We start from the raw sequence: 14,319 nt of genomic DNA on the forward strand, positions 1-14,319 counted from the left end.
GTAATGCATCCCTTGCACCTAAGCCTTTTACTGGCCCCCTTCTCAAATGCTAAAGTGGGTAATTCTATCTCCATATTAACTTGTTGACCTACTGAGTAACTGATGAAGACTGAAGGCAATCTTCAAGAAGTCTGTTTAACGTACACAGTTTAAGTATTAACTCTGTATTTTAGAACCCAAAATTGCGTTGGCAGAAATATCATATGTCAAACAGAAAGGAACATTTTGTAACATGGAAGAGGTGAGAAAAAATAGAGAGGGATGTAGAACAAAATGTTTTACAATCATATCTGTACTCTCATACTCTTATTTTCCACTTATGGTAACTGAGGCATTGCCTTGTGGAAAAATTAACACTAAATAGAAAAGAATGTGATAAAGTAAGGAAATCCTAAGAATTCTATACAACTAGGAAAAAAAAAAACAGAAAAAAAAAATCTTAAATAGCATTATATTCTCTTAAAAAGCCTAATAAGCATAAACTAATATATTATTAATGGAAATTATCAGAAGGCATCACGACTAAATTTGTATACATATTTTTATACAGGAAAACAAATATTAGGTTTGAACCTGAATTTCTCTTTATCATTCTTCTCAGGGTATACAGAACTGCTAAAATATAACTAACATTGCCCAAAACTAGGGCTCTTAAATTCTCCCATAAAATACTCTGACATCCCCCAAAAGTGCTGTTAAAATATGCAAAAGTGTCCATTCCAAAGCAAAGCTATCCCTCCATTCCTTATAAAAGATTTAAGCTAAAGAAAAGCAGAAAGTAAAACCCAACAGCTGAAGACAACATCAGGCTATTTATAAGTCTTCTCCTAGTCCCCCAGACACCCTCACATGGGGGCTATAAACAGCTAACCAAAATATCTTTGAGGCTCTCATATCCACACCCACTGACACAAGTAGAGCTGAACCCACAGTGAAACTAGACTTCAGTTTCTTTTAGTAAGTATGTGCCTGCAATAGTAAACTGGAGTAAATGTTAACAGTAATAAAACATTAAAAAAAAAAAAAAAAGAATCATACCTTTTTCTCCAACAAATGGTAAAGACCATGTGAAGACATCCATAAAATTGGGCAACCAGTAAGGATGTGGAGAACAGTTAAATTGTCGAATATTCATCACATTATTTTCATACTTTAATACAGCAGCTGAAAGAGAAGTTTGAATGTGAATGTAACAATTTGTCTTTAGCTCCAAAAGTCTAAAACACATAAAAGCAAAAAAATATTGTTTTAAGGGGGTAGGGAATCAAGGGGTGAGTTGAATAAGGACTAGTAGAGGGAGATAGGAACTAATTTTTTAGTAATAACACACTTTTGTTTTTAATACACTTTTATATAAAGCATAGTCAGATCTACAGTTATTTTTAATGAAATTCCCAGATTTCTAGAATGTTTGTTTCACTTTATAATTTAATGAAGAACATGCACTTTAAATCCAAAATTGTGAAAACTCAATTTTTAGAGAAAACACAGAACGGCAATGAGCAATTTTCTAGGTTTAAAAGTTCGTATAAGTTGAAGGAATTTTAAGAGGATCTTTTTAGTTGCAGGCAACCTGAAAAAGATAGCTAAATGGTAATAAAGCAAAAAACAAAACAAAACAAAAGCCAGAAAAAAAGCAGTTTTTATGATTATATAAATGTATTTATTTCATTTATATGGGAAATCAAGTGAAATTACCACAAAGAAATATTTTACTTCATTTAGAAAAAATTCCATTAAAAATATTATAACCAAATAACCCAAAAGTAACATACTCATCTCAATTTAAGGTATCTAATGTTTCAATATGTTAAAAGAAATAATATCTTAAATTAACTACATAGATTTCAGACACTGGTTATATTATTTTATGGAACACTGGGTTATATGGGCTAGATTCTAATCTAAGCTATAGCACATACTATCTTCGTAATGCTTGGTAAATTATTTAACTAACCTATTTCTCATTCATAAAATAGGACTATTATGTCCACCCTGCCTATCTCAGAAGTTGATTTTACGATCAGAGAATGTATTTCACATGAAAGTATATAAAAGTATAAAATGCTTTGTAGATATAGTAATTATGTGATTACTTTTTTTCCATTTTAATGAAAAGCATGAAAATGCAAATGTTAAATTCCAAGATGTGAGATTCTGGCTAATACAAAGTCACAAGTAATGTGTTTGTTTCCCTTAGGAAATAAAAGTATTTAAAATTTAGCCTCAGAAATTAGGGGCCGATACCAAGTTTTCAGCTTTAAAACAAAACAAGAGAGTGAGAGAGAAAGAGAGAGAAAGAATCTAGAAAATTGCCTTATAGATGGAATGAAACATTACAAACATACCCATACCATGTAAGCACTCAAATCATTAACACTATGTATAGACTAATCACTACTAAGAGACATCTGATTTTGACAAGACAGATTCGATGGTTTGAGTTTCTTTTCTGAATACTCAGAAAAGTAATCCCTTTACCCCCTAGGTCAAACTGACAGAGGACAACCAATAAGACAGTAATCAACTGAGCACTGAACACTAGGTCTTATAATGCTGATAAGGGGAGGTCACAGTTGAGGTAGCAGAGCGCCGGTACAAAGTTAAACGTAGCACTCTATTCTGTTCTTGAGAACCGAGTCAAAACTTAGATGACATTTTCTTCAAAAGTGAAGCCACACATCATTAGATAACTTCTTCAGAAATTCTGAAGTTTGTAAACTAAACTACAATTTAAAAGGCTATTTTAGCACTGACATACTCCTTAGAGACTACACAGATACCAACTTCTGAAGATTAGCAACTCAGTCCATGGCATGGTTGTTTTGGTAATTAATATAGTATTAAGTTTTTATAGCATATTCTGTATCAAGCTGATAGCATGCTACCATTTGATCTCAGGCAAATGTTTTAATCTTTTAACCATCATCTCCAATAACAACAACAACAAAAAATCCTCTTATTCTAGTCCTCTATGACCCATATTTAGCAATGACCTCATTACGTCTCTAATACTTTCAAAAAAGTCTTTAACCTTCTGTTCTTTCCTCCTGGCACATCTGTTCCAGTGACCCTGGAAACTATGGCATAGTCAACTGAATTCCAGACATATCAAGACAGAATAGAAGCTGGCTTCTTAACTTCCTCTCCTGAAAATGTGAACTACGTAAACATACCCAAGCTCATCTTTAACGTCTTTGGCACACACTTAACTAGATTAAGATCCTAAGTATTATCTGTCAATAAGCTATGTTCAAAGTTAAATGAAACCCAATTATTATAGACAGATCAAATATGGACAGAAGGAGAAGGAATGAAAACTAGTGGAACAGGAGATAAAGAAAAAAGACGAAAAAAAGGAAAAAAGAATAGTTAAAAGAAAGGAAGAATATGTCTCTGAAATGGAGGTCAGAATGAATTAATCAAAGAAGGTTCAACTACAAATCTTCATGGGGCAATGATAAGACTGTAGATAGAGGTAAAAGCAGGGAGTAAGAAAGACAAACAGAACCTAGATCAGTGAAATAAAACAAGAAACATGATAAACTAAATTAACTATATAGTGCAAATACATGAAATGGTCAAAGCAGCAGAAGGAGCTTTATGCAAACAAGAAAACATTCTCTTGATTATAAGGGGAAAGATTTAAGAAAGGGGAGTTTCAGAAAATCATGTTTGATTTTTTTACTTAATTCGGAGCATTCTTTTATAAGATAGCTTTTATGACTGACAAGTTGTGGAATGATTACAGATGGTAAGTTTCACATTTTGGATTTTTATTTCTTATTCTCTCCCCTCCCTTATATCTTATACTTTTTTATGATGAGATTTGGATAGTTACAGTTTCAAACAATGCCTCTTTTCCATTATTTTCAAAAAATAAGTCAATAAAAAAGCTAAGTTGCTTAACAATTTTTTTATCAACAACATCTTACCTTTATTATTGTAGACATCTAAGTAATTAGGTGCCGAAAAAATTGTTATTAATGAAGGGAACCCTGTAGTTTGACTTTTTCTGTACATTCTATAGCTGTAAAACAAATAGCTTAATATGCATCGTAAAGCATCAATTATGAGTTACTAAGTTTGATTTGTACATAAGGTGTTAATTTGGGTCAGGGAAACAGAATTCTTACCCTGCATCTTGAGCTTCATGAGCTCTAATAATCGATAACAAATTATTGTTTTGCAAAAATTCACACACTGCTGGATAGCTGTGGGGGAAAAAAGTAAATTAAGTAAAATAATGGTTTTCTATATGAAATATATGCTATTTTAACAACTAAAATGTGTTTAATCTTGGATATTTTTCCTTACTTATAAAAATAAGAACATCCTCGAACTGTATTGTGACTAAAATGTTCCTGTGATTTTTCATTTCCAAAATCTTCAGAAGGATCGGACCATAGCAAGTCACACATTGGTCCAAATGCAGGTGGCTCTTTGAATCTATCTAACTGTGAAAGAAAGAAAAGAAAGAAACAAAGAAAAGAATAACTTGTCAAAAGTGAGAATAGAATGGACACAGTAAAGTGGTACCAACTTTGAATACTGTCCATACTACATCGTTCTGAAATGGTTAGAGAATATTTCCTTAAAATATCAGTATGATAATTTTTACCATTACCTTATCTTGGCAGTGAAGAGAAGTTTAAAATTTCTACTCTCTACCCAACAAAGTACTATCAATAGGAACCAACCTTGGAACTACAATATGTACTCACTCTCCTAATATCATCCAGTGTGTGTATTTCTGGTGAAAGTCCACCATGAACACAAAGAAATTGTTGATTTAAAAGTGCAGCAAGAGGCAGGCTATCAAAAGCTTCCATACAAGCTTCATAGACTCTTTCTGAATATTTAATTTTACCTAGAAGAAAAAATAATTGAAAATTACAATACTAGTTGATCATTTTGAAGATTAATCTATCGATCAATCGACTGACCTACCTACCTACCTATCTATAATTGACTATTGAAACCAAGGCAAGAAAATTATAGACACAGATAACAGCTAAGTGGTCACCAGTGAGTAAAGAGGTAACTATAAAAAGACAGAAAAAAGGAATTTATGGGATGATGAAATTTTTCTTTATCATGACTATGGTGGTAGGCAGTTCTATGCACTTGTCAAAACTCAGAACTAAACACTACAAAGAGTGAATTTTACTGTATACAATTTTTTTCTAAAAAGGAAAGCATTGGGGCGCCTGGGTGGCGCAGTCGGTTAAGCATCCGACTTCAGCCAGGTCACGATCCCGCGGTCCGTGGGTTCGAGCCCCGCGTCAGGCTCTGGGCTGATGTCTCAGAGCCTGGAGCCTGTTTCCGATTCTGTGTCTCCCTCTCTCTCTGCCCCTCCCCCGTTCATGCTCTGTCTCTCTCTGTCTCAAAAATAAATAAAAACGTTAAAAAAAAAAAAAATTAAAAAAAAAAAATTAAAAAAAAAAAAAAGGAAAGCATCTTGCTGTATGAGAATCAATAAAATAAGCAGTGGTATTGGTCTTATGAAGACAAAATATTTGCAGTCTCTAAATTTACTTTGGGTATGCATTAGATCACCATAAAATATTACTTAAAATAAATAAGTCAAATTTCTAAAAACAGCCCAACCTTTTACCTAGTTTATAGGCCAGGTAAAGCTAAATTAGAATTATACTTAAAGCTAAAATAGTTTTAATACTTTATTTTATTGTAAGAATCAGTGACTACTTTGTTGTTACAGGGAAGATGACTACATCATCACAACAAAACTCAAGGTCCATCCAATTCAAAAAAAAAAAAAGAAAGAAAGAAAAGATAACTTATTCATATATTGGAGAAACAGAGGGGCTCCTCTAGTCTACAATGGTTAAAATGGGCAGTGAAGCATGAAGCCAAAATAACACAAGAGAAAAAAACTCCACCAAATCCAACTGTTAATTTAGTTTTACAGAGATCCCTTTGCTCCTTTATATATTTAAATTCGTGGATATTTTACATTTTTGCTGGAGTTTTGGTGGGTGGTTTGTTGATTATCTAAAGGAAAAAAAGAACTTAATTCTTTTTTCCATTTTTAACACTGTAACATTCAAATATGAGAAAATCTATACCCAGCAACCATCTAAACTGGTAGTTTGCTAACAGATCTGTTTTCCAGCACTGTGGTTTAATAAAATTTTTAAACTGATTGCTTTTGGTCAATGTACTTTCCAGGTCTCATCTTTATTCATTTATTTATTATTATTTCATTATTTATTTGCATTATTTTATTATTTTTATTATGTTATTATTCATAACCTATTCATTTAGGTTACCTACCTGATCTTTGAAGTTATCTGACTTTGCCCCCTCTGCCATTACTTACCACTATATTTTTCTTCTTTTACTGAAAGTCTCTAGTAATATGATCTTTACTGGATCATGAGTCTCCATAATTCTGAAATTATTTCTACTCTTAGAACTTAACTCTAAGACTTAGTATAGTCATGAATATTAATTTAATAAGCACACAGTTAAGAGATGTGAAAAAAAGATCAAATACTGCCCTATATCATATTGTTGCTTCTGGCTATTATAGACTGCCATTGCCACAATAATTTAAGAGAGAAATGGGGTAAAATCTGCAATGATGACAGCATGAATAATTTAAGAAGCTTCATGAGAGAGCTTCAATATTGGGGGACAAAAGTCTCTAATGCAAAAACAATTTTTTTCCTTTTAGTTTTAGTCTTCCTGTTAAAAAAAAATCACTTAAACATTAAAACTATGTACAAAACTCAAAACTGTTTCATAAATCTATAAAGGCAAACTTAACAGGAAATACTGAAATGAAAATGTCTGAATGAAACACCATTAACCACTAGAGAGCTCCTGACAATCATCCTTAAAGCTTTATGTGTTTGGACACAAAATCTGTTCTTAATGTTGCACTGTAAATTTTCCAAACTCTTACTACCTCATTCCAAAAGATTACTGAGGAAGTGAAAGTATTTCTCATGGCAATACTCACATTCCTGCTTAAAGGTAAAATATTCAGTAAGGTGTCTGCATTCATGATTGCCTCTCAGAAGAAATAATGTGCTTGGGTAAAGAATCTTCAGGACCCATAAATATAAGACACACTGCAAAAGAAAATGTTTTAAGTGAATTTAACTTATCTTTTTGTTTAAGTTGTTTGATCTTTGTTCCTTTTCCTCTAACTCTATTGTCCTTACAATCTCTGTTATTCTTTACTATCTTTTTCTCTTTGTCCTTTACTAAAATATAAGCTCTATGAAATCAGGGACTTTTTCATCTTATTCACACTCATCCTCCACTCCTAGAAAAGTACCTACCAAACAGCAAAAGAATAATAAATATCTGTTGAATGAATGAGTCAATCTATTAAATTACTTTAGATTTATAGACTATTTGTTGTAAAAACAATCAGCAGATTGGTTTCCTTCTTAGGTATATCAATAAATAAAATAATAACAGTGTCAAAAATAACAGCATCTACCATTTATTGAGTACTTACAATGTATCAAGCACTACATATTTAATACCCCTCATTTGTTCCTCAAACAACTCTATGAAGTAAATAATATTATCTCTATTTTATAAATGAGGAGACTGAAGCAAAGAGCTCAAGTAACTTGTCTGAAATTACAAAAACTTTTAAGAGATAGGAATCTGATCTTCTGATCTTAATCATTATGCCATGCTGTGTTACGAAGGCAATGCCCATTTTTTATGTTTATTTTGTTGGTTATACTTGTTGCCTTACATAAGGTAGGGGCTTATTATCTAAACTGATTCAAAGAAAGTATAATTTAAAAAAGAAGAATATTAAAATAAGCAGTAAAGCAGATGCTTTTCTCTAAGTAGATTTATTTATTTATTTAGGTTTTATTTTTAAGCAATATCTATACCCAACGTGGGGCTCGAATTCACAACCCTGTGATCAAGAGTCGCATGCTCTACTGACTGAACCAGCCAGGCACCCCTCTAAATATATTTAACACAAGAGACTCACATTTTATTTATTTGGTTAAAAAAAAAAAAAAAAAAAAAGGAAAGACATTTCATATGGAAATATAATTATACACAAGAAGAAAAACAAACTTTATTTTTAACAAGTTAAGGTATATTAAAATCTTTAACTATTCACACCTTCATTTTATTCACAAGGAAAAAAGAAATTAAGCCAGGGAAATACTTATTAAACTCTGTCTTTTTTGCTTTCTTTATTATTTTCCTTTTGTAACAGTAAAATATATTAAAAGAGTCAGCTACAAAACATTCTAATACAAGGACATACACACCAATATGCTTAGTTCCCAATAAGCTTCCTAAAATTGTTCATTTTGTTTTTCCAAAGCCCCCAATCTTTTTGTTAAGAAGGGCCATTTTCTGATTTCCTTGCAACTGTGGGGGAAGTTTAAGGCGACTGATGAAGAAACTATGAATAAAGGAAGAACAACTCAGGGGGGAGTAACAAAATTCCTTAGGGAATTTGGGTGGCCAGGGCCCTGAACTCCTTCCTCACTATGAATCCTAGCATACCTCAGAAAGGAGGTTAAAAATACTGGAGAAGGGGATATAAACAACAGGAACCAGCATGGAAATGCACCAGGTAAAGCTTTAATTGTCTACTGGGAGAGGTGGTTAAGAGTACAGGCTTGGAATAAGACTGGCTGTACTGCTTACTAACAATGTGTCCTTGGGCACGGCCTCAGGTTCCTCATCCATAAAATGGATAAAGTAACACTACTTATTTCATATTGTTGTTGTGAGGATTCAATTAATCAGTGTGTGTTATGTGCTTACAATATGCTTGGAACATAGTAAATGCTCAACATAAGTACCTATTAGTAGAGCTTTTATCCAACAATTTTACCTCCAAGAATCTGCCCCACAGAAATAATTTAGCAAGTGTGCAAAGATATATATATACATATATACAAAACCTGGTTCACTGAGGTATCATTTGGAATGACAAAAAACTGAGAACACCGTAAGTGTCTAACAATAAAAAATCGATGAAATTAATTGTGGTTTGTTTATTCAACGGAATATAATGCAGCTATTAAAAATATTATAAATTTATATATACTGACCTGGAAAGACATCACAGTATAGAGATATATGAAAAAAGCAAGTTACAGAACAACATTATAATATGGCCACATTTTCAATTAAAAAAGAAGAGAGATGCATATATTAGAAACGGCAGATTGTTCTATATTTACCTTATTTTATTTATATAATTAGAGAAATAAAAGGAGCAAAAAGAACCATGTATTGTTAAGTAATGATCAATAGGTCATTTTAATGCCTCTTAAGTTTTTTAAAAGAAATGAATACTTTCAGAATACACAAAAGACTTGGGTCTTAATAGCTATAGAAGGTGGGATAGAAGCACTACGGTTTAAGCAATAAAAGCATTATAGTATGTTTTATTTAATCAGAGAAAATTCAATTAATCTTTTTTCACATGGGGTAATTAATGCCTTTAGGGGCAAAAGAGATAAATAGCACTAGCTCCTTAGGGCCACTAGATAACAGAACAATAAAGAACCCTCAGTTTGTACATAATTTCCACTGGGAAAAATGGCAATTATAATTTCATAAACATAGTAATACAAAGAAAATAGAATAGTTTGAAAGGCGGAAGAGAATAAATAGTAGTTTTACCTAAAAACTTCAGAATATGCAGAGGTATTAAAAAGAACCCAATATAGGTACTTTAAGGAACTTATTTTACTAGGAATTAATGGAAATCATCTATGGTAACACTTAAAAGCAAATCAAATGACAGTATTATGATTATTACCTCTATACTAAAATAACCTCTGTCCACATAATCACCAAGAAAAAGGTATCGTGTATTAGCAGGTGATCCTCCTACTTCAAAAAGTTTCATCAGATCAAAAAATTGGCCATGGATGTCACCACACACTGAAACAAGAAGATTATTAGATATGAAAAAAAACTCTGAAATAACAAATTTTACTTAAATTCTAATTTCTTTCACATAAGAAATAATGTAAATTCTATCAAGAAATGTCTCAGAAGGAAGTCAGAGTCTATGAAGAGTCCTAATAGGGATGATGTACCCAAGTGTTCATGTGCTCAAGATCTAGAACAAGATTTAACAAAAATAATGAAATTTGTAGTTAGTGACAAAATTTTCACCTAAATTTATAAAGTTCCTCTTCAGGAAGCCAAGCTTATGTTTTAAGATTACAAAATTATAATGGTGGCAGTTAAAATCTCCATTCTAACGCAACACTTTCTATTGACTGCTATGTTGACACTGAGGTATTTTCCCCTAATAATTGAAAGCAAAGTAAATAAGAATTTGTTGAATCAAATTGGATTATGGCCAACACAACTGATGAAACCTTCACAAAAACATATTAGACCAACTTCTGCACTCAGGTTACTTAGGATCATGCTTATTCACTAAAAACAGGCAAAAATTAAAAAAAATTACAAAAAATAATTTGGAAATTCAAGATAATGTCCATGTAATATTAATTTAGTATACCATACGCTGAAGAATAAGCAGCCCTATATCCAAGCAACCAAATAATGGTATAATCAAAAAAACAATATCCAAAACATAAATAAGTATACCTGTAATTGGAGCCTCTACTTCTATCATGGTTTTCTCTCTCCGAAGGATGGCAGCACCCTCATTGATAATTCTAAGTGCAATTTCTTCATCTACCCGACCTTCTTTTACTAAGTGATTCTTCAGAACATCAACCCTGGGTATCCCATCCATATCAAATACTTCTTCAGATGTCAAGCGATGTGTTGGGGGAAAAGGTACAGCTGCAATTTTTTTTAATTAATAAAAAATAAATCACCATTAATATATTAACATAAATACTAATTAATGGATCTAGATAAACAAAAGTAAAACTTGAAAAGCTAGAGTGTTTATTTATTTACTGGATAGAGGTGTTAATTTTTTAAAAGGTTTTTTAAAAAAGAGTAATCAAATTATACTTTTTATTTATATATAATAGCATGTTCTTTGTTGAGACTTATTAGAGAAATGAACTGCCTCAAAATTAAAAGTTCTTTCAGGATAACTAAAGTTTTCTTTAAGCGATAACATTTTTTGGCAGAATTCTCAAAACATACACTCTTCACCTTAAGGAAGCACAATAAATGTAACTTAAACCTGAATAGAAAGAAATCCCAAATATAAAGTGACATACCATGTTTATAATAAGGAAGTTAAAAACAATGTTTTCTGCCCAACTTGAAAAGAAACTCTCCAGGGACACCTGGGTGCTCAGTTGGTTGAGCATTCAACTCTTAATTCTGGCTCAGGTCATGATCTCACGGTTCACCCACGTCAGGCTCTGTGCTGGCTGCATGGAGCCTGTCTGGGATTCTCTCTCTTCCCTGCTATCTCTGCCTCTCTCTCTCTCTCAAAAATAAATAAACATTAAAAAAAAAAAAGAGAGCTAGGGTCACCTGGGTAGCTCAGTCAGTTAAACATCCAACTCTTGATTTCAGCTCAGGTCTTGATCTCACAGTCATAAGATCAAACCCCACGACAGGCTCTGCACTGACAGTGAGGAACGTACTTGGGATTCTCTCTCTCCCTCCCTCTGCCCTTCCTCCACTTGCTCTCTTTCTCTCTCTCTCAAACATTTAAAAAAACAGCTAGTTCCTCTTAAAAAACAAACAAATAAACAAAAAAAACCAAGAAACCTTAGGGGCGCCTGGGTGGCTTTAGTTGGTTGGGCATCCAACTTCAGCTCAGGTCATGTTCATGAGTTAGAGCCCCACGTCAGGTTCTGTGGTGACAGCTCAGAGCCTGGAGCCTGCTTCAGATTCTGTGGTTCCCTCTTTCTCTGCCCCTCCCCCTCTTGCACTCTCTCTCTCTCTCTCTCTCTCTTTCTGTCTCTGTCTCTCAAAAATAAATAAACATTAAAAAATTTTTTCTTAAAGAAACTTTTAGAGATATAGATAAAACAAATATTTATAAAATTTAAATTCATTTAGATGCAAATATAGATTTTTTCCCCTAGTGTTTATTTATTTTTGAGAGGGGGGAGAGGGGCAGAGGAAGAAGGAGAGAAAGAAATCCAAGCAGGTTCTGTGCTGACAGCACCGATGATGCAGGGCTCAATCTCACGAACCGTGAGATCATGACCTGAGCCCAAATCAAGAGTTGGACGTTTAACTGACTCAGCCAACCAGGCACGCTGCGCACATAGATTTAAAACAGCATTAATAAATGGTAATTTTGAAATACTGCTTTTTCTCCTACCTCCTGTTTTACAAAACATCTTCATTCAAAATCTTTATGCGCATCTTTGACATCAAATGTATGTAATGAATTCCTTATCACTGGAGGCATTTTTAAGTCATCTAACACTTTTTTCAAAGGCTAATCTTCACTTTCATTCAAGTTGTTTGATATATCACTTATTGAATACACATAAAATGTTATCACTGCAAATTAATCCTAAGCCACAGTTCCCATATATATTACCAACTGTACTCTAAAACTGCTATTGGGAAACAGAATGGGAAACTAAAAGGTCTATTTTCAACAGTATCTAGCACAATTTTGAGGTTCTATACCTAGGAAAAATTACTACATATCTGTTAAATTTATTTGACTCCTTTTCACTGACTCCAACAAGTAGCCTCATTAAACATTCAAAATCAGCTTGAAGTAGTTTTACGCTCTTTACCAAATAGTACTTTGTTTCTTAAAACAAAGCAAGAGAATTTATAGTAAAAGTCTGTATATAGTCTCAAATGTAAGGCAGCTCCCTCTTTTCTGAAATATTGTTTTAGAAAAAACTCACTTTATATTTGGGCATACACCATATAGTATTTTCTTGATGTTTCAGAGTCATCACTGTAATTATCAATTATTATACAGAAGCCTGGAAATGTATAGGACCAATTGCTTCTTTACATTTCAACTTAAACTAAAAAAACTAAAAACTGGAGCCTGGGTTAGAATTATATCAATTACCTGAGAAAGAATAATTAGTAACCATGTTCTATCTTACTGGGGGGGGGGGGGGGGGGGGGACAGGACTAACTCAATACTCTGTAAGTGAGATAAGAACTAGGCAGAGGGATGTCAACCAATTCTAAAAGACTTTGAAATCACCAATCCCTCTTGCTTTCTTTGATACTTAGTAAAACAAAATTGGAACTTCTTTACTTGCTCTTCATTAGAACACATATATTCCCATTACTTTTTACCACATTTAGAACAAAGCATTAAAACACATTTTGTTCCCTCAAATATAGTATGTCCAGAGTCTAATAAAATAAAAATCTCTGTTCAAGTATGTTTTTCTCTAGCCATAGACTAAACAGACCAAACTTGCCCCTAATCAGTAAACTAATTGTTTAAGAACTGCAGATTTTAATAACTGATTGCTAAATAAATCACAAGGTGCTCTGAGACATTACAAAAAGGAAAAGCTTAAATATCTCAAACACAAAGTTCTGAGATCAAGATGGGATCCAATTTTTCTCATCAGGCCAAGAAAAATTTTTTAGCACTCTATTCAGGAAAACAGATACTCTTTAAGATGTTGCATTCTAGATTATATATACTTTCTAATAATCAACAACAAAGTTCCACTCCTGGCTGAATTCTATTCAAACTGCAGAACTTCCTAAAAACCCAACTGGGAGACCAGCCCCATCCCCACAATTCAACCAGTCACCAGTGTTACTACGTATTTTCATGCACACTGTGAATGCTCCACTGCAATTCACACTGAAGTATTACCCCCAAGAGCCAAAGTGCCTTTATTTATCTAAAAAAACTGCTCATGGTAAGTCATCTATAGACCTATGCTCTTCCACTTTTTCAACTCAAGGCATACTTCTACATGCCAAGACTAGCTGGAATACATTCTAAGGAATGTACAGGTTGAAAGATAAAGAAATGCCATCACAGATAAAAGCAGATGAAAACTTTAGATCAGTGTTGTTCTAACAACACAATGCTGAAATTAGAAAATGAAGTTTCAATAGAATATATTTTAATATATCAGTAAATAAGGAAAGGCATGTAGAAAGGCATAAGAGGAAAAAGGCATGTGCTCTTTGTAGAAGGAGAGAGGAGTTGTAGCGGGTGATCTGACCAGGCAAAAGAAAGCCAATCAAATAGAATTTGGCCTAACAGGGGGTTAATTATTGACCCTACTGGTCAAAGAGTTAAAAAAAATTTTTGTCATCAAAAATTAATATTCTTGGGGCTCCTGGGTGGCTCAGTCCGTTGAATACCTGACTCTTGATTTCGATGCAGGTCAAGATCCCAGGGTTATGGAATAAAGCCCCACATCAGGTTCTGCC

General features: G+C 33.0%; 1 protein-coding gene across 9 annotated transcripts in view; it reads right to left on the minus strand.

Moving 5' to 3' along the window:
• The window catches only part of PPP3CB (protein phosphatase 3 catalytic subunit beta), a 58,934-nt gene that overhangs the window by 32,982 nt on the left and 11,633 nt on the right, over positions 1 to 14,319 (minus strand). For all 9 annotated transcript variants that reach the window (XM_043598065.1, XM_043598062.1, XM_043598064.1 and 6 more), the window contains exons 2-9: positions 10,600 to 10,800; positions 9,794 to 9,918; positions 6,989 to 7,100; positions 4,725 to 4,870; positions 4,318 to 4,457; positions 4,137 to 4,214; positions 3,936 to 4,030; positions 1,039 to 1,164 (exon numbers count right to left, since the gene is read on the minus strand). In XM_043598065.1, coding sequence (XP_043454000.1) covers positions 1,039 to 1,164; positions 3,936 to 4,030; positions 4,137 to 4,214; positions 4,318 to 4,457; positions 4,725 to 4,870; positions 6,989 to 7,100; positions 9,794 to 9,918; positions 10,600 to 10,800 — 1,023 coding nt within the window. The remainder of the gene's footprint in view (positions 1 to 1,038; positions 1,165 to 3,935; positions 4,031 to 4,136; positions 4,215 to 4,317; positions 4,458 to 4,724; positions 4,871 to 6,988; positions 7,101 to 9,793; positions 9,919 to 10,599; positions 10,801 to 14,319) is intronic.

The sequence above is a fragment of the Prionailurus bengalensis genome, chromosome D2, assembly GCF_016509475.1.
Source record: "Prionailurus bengalensis isolate Pbe53 chromosome D2, Fcat_Pben_1.1_paternal_pri, whole genome shotgun sequence".
NCBI classification, from domain to species: Eukaryota; Metazoa; Chordata; class Mammalia; order Carnivora; family Felidae; genus Prionailurus; species Prionailurus bengalensis.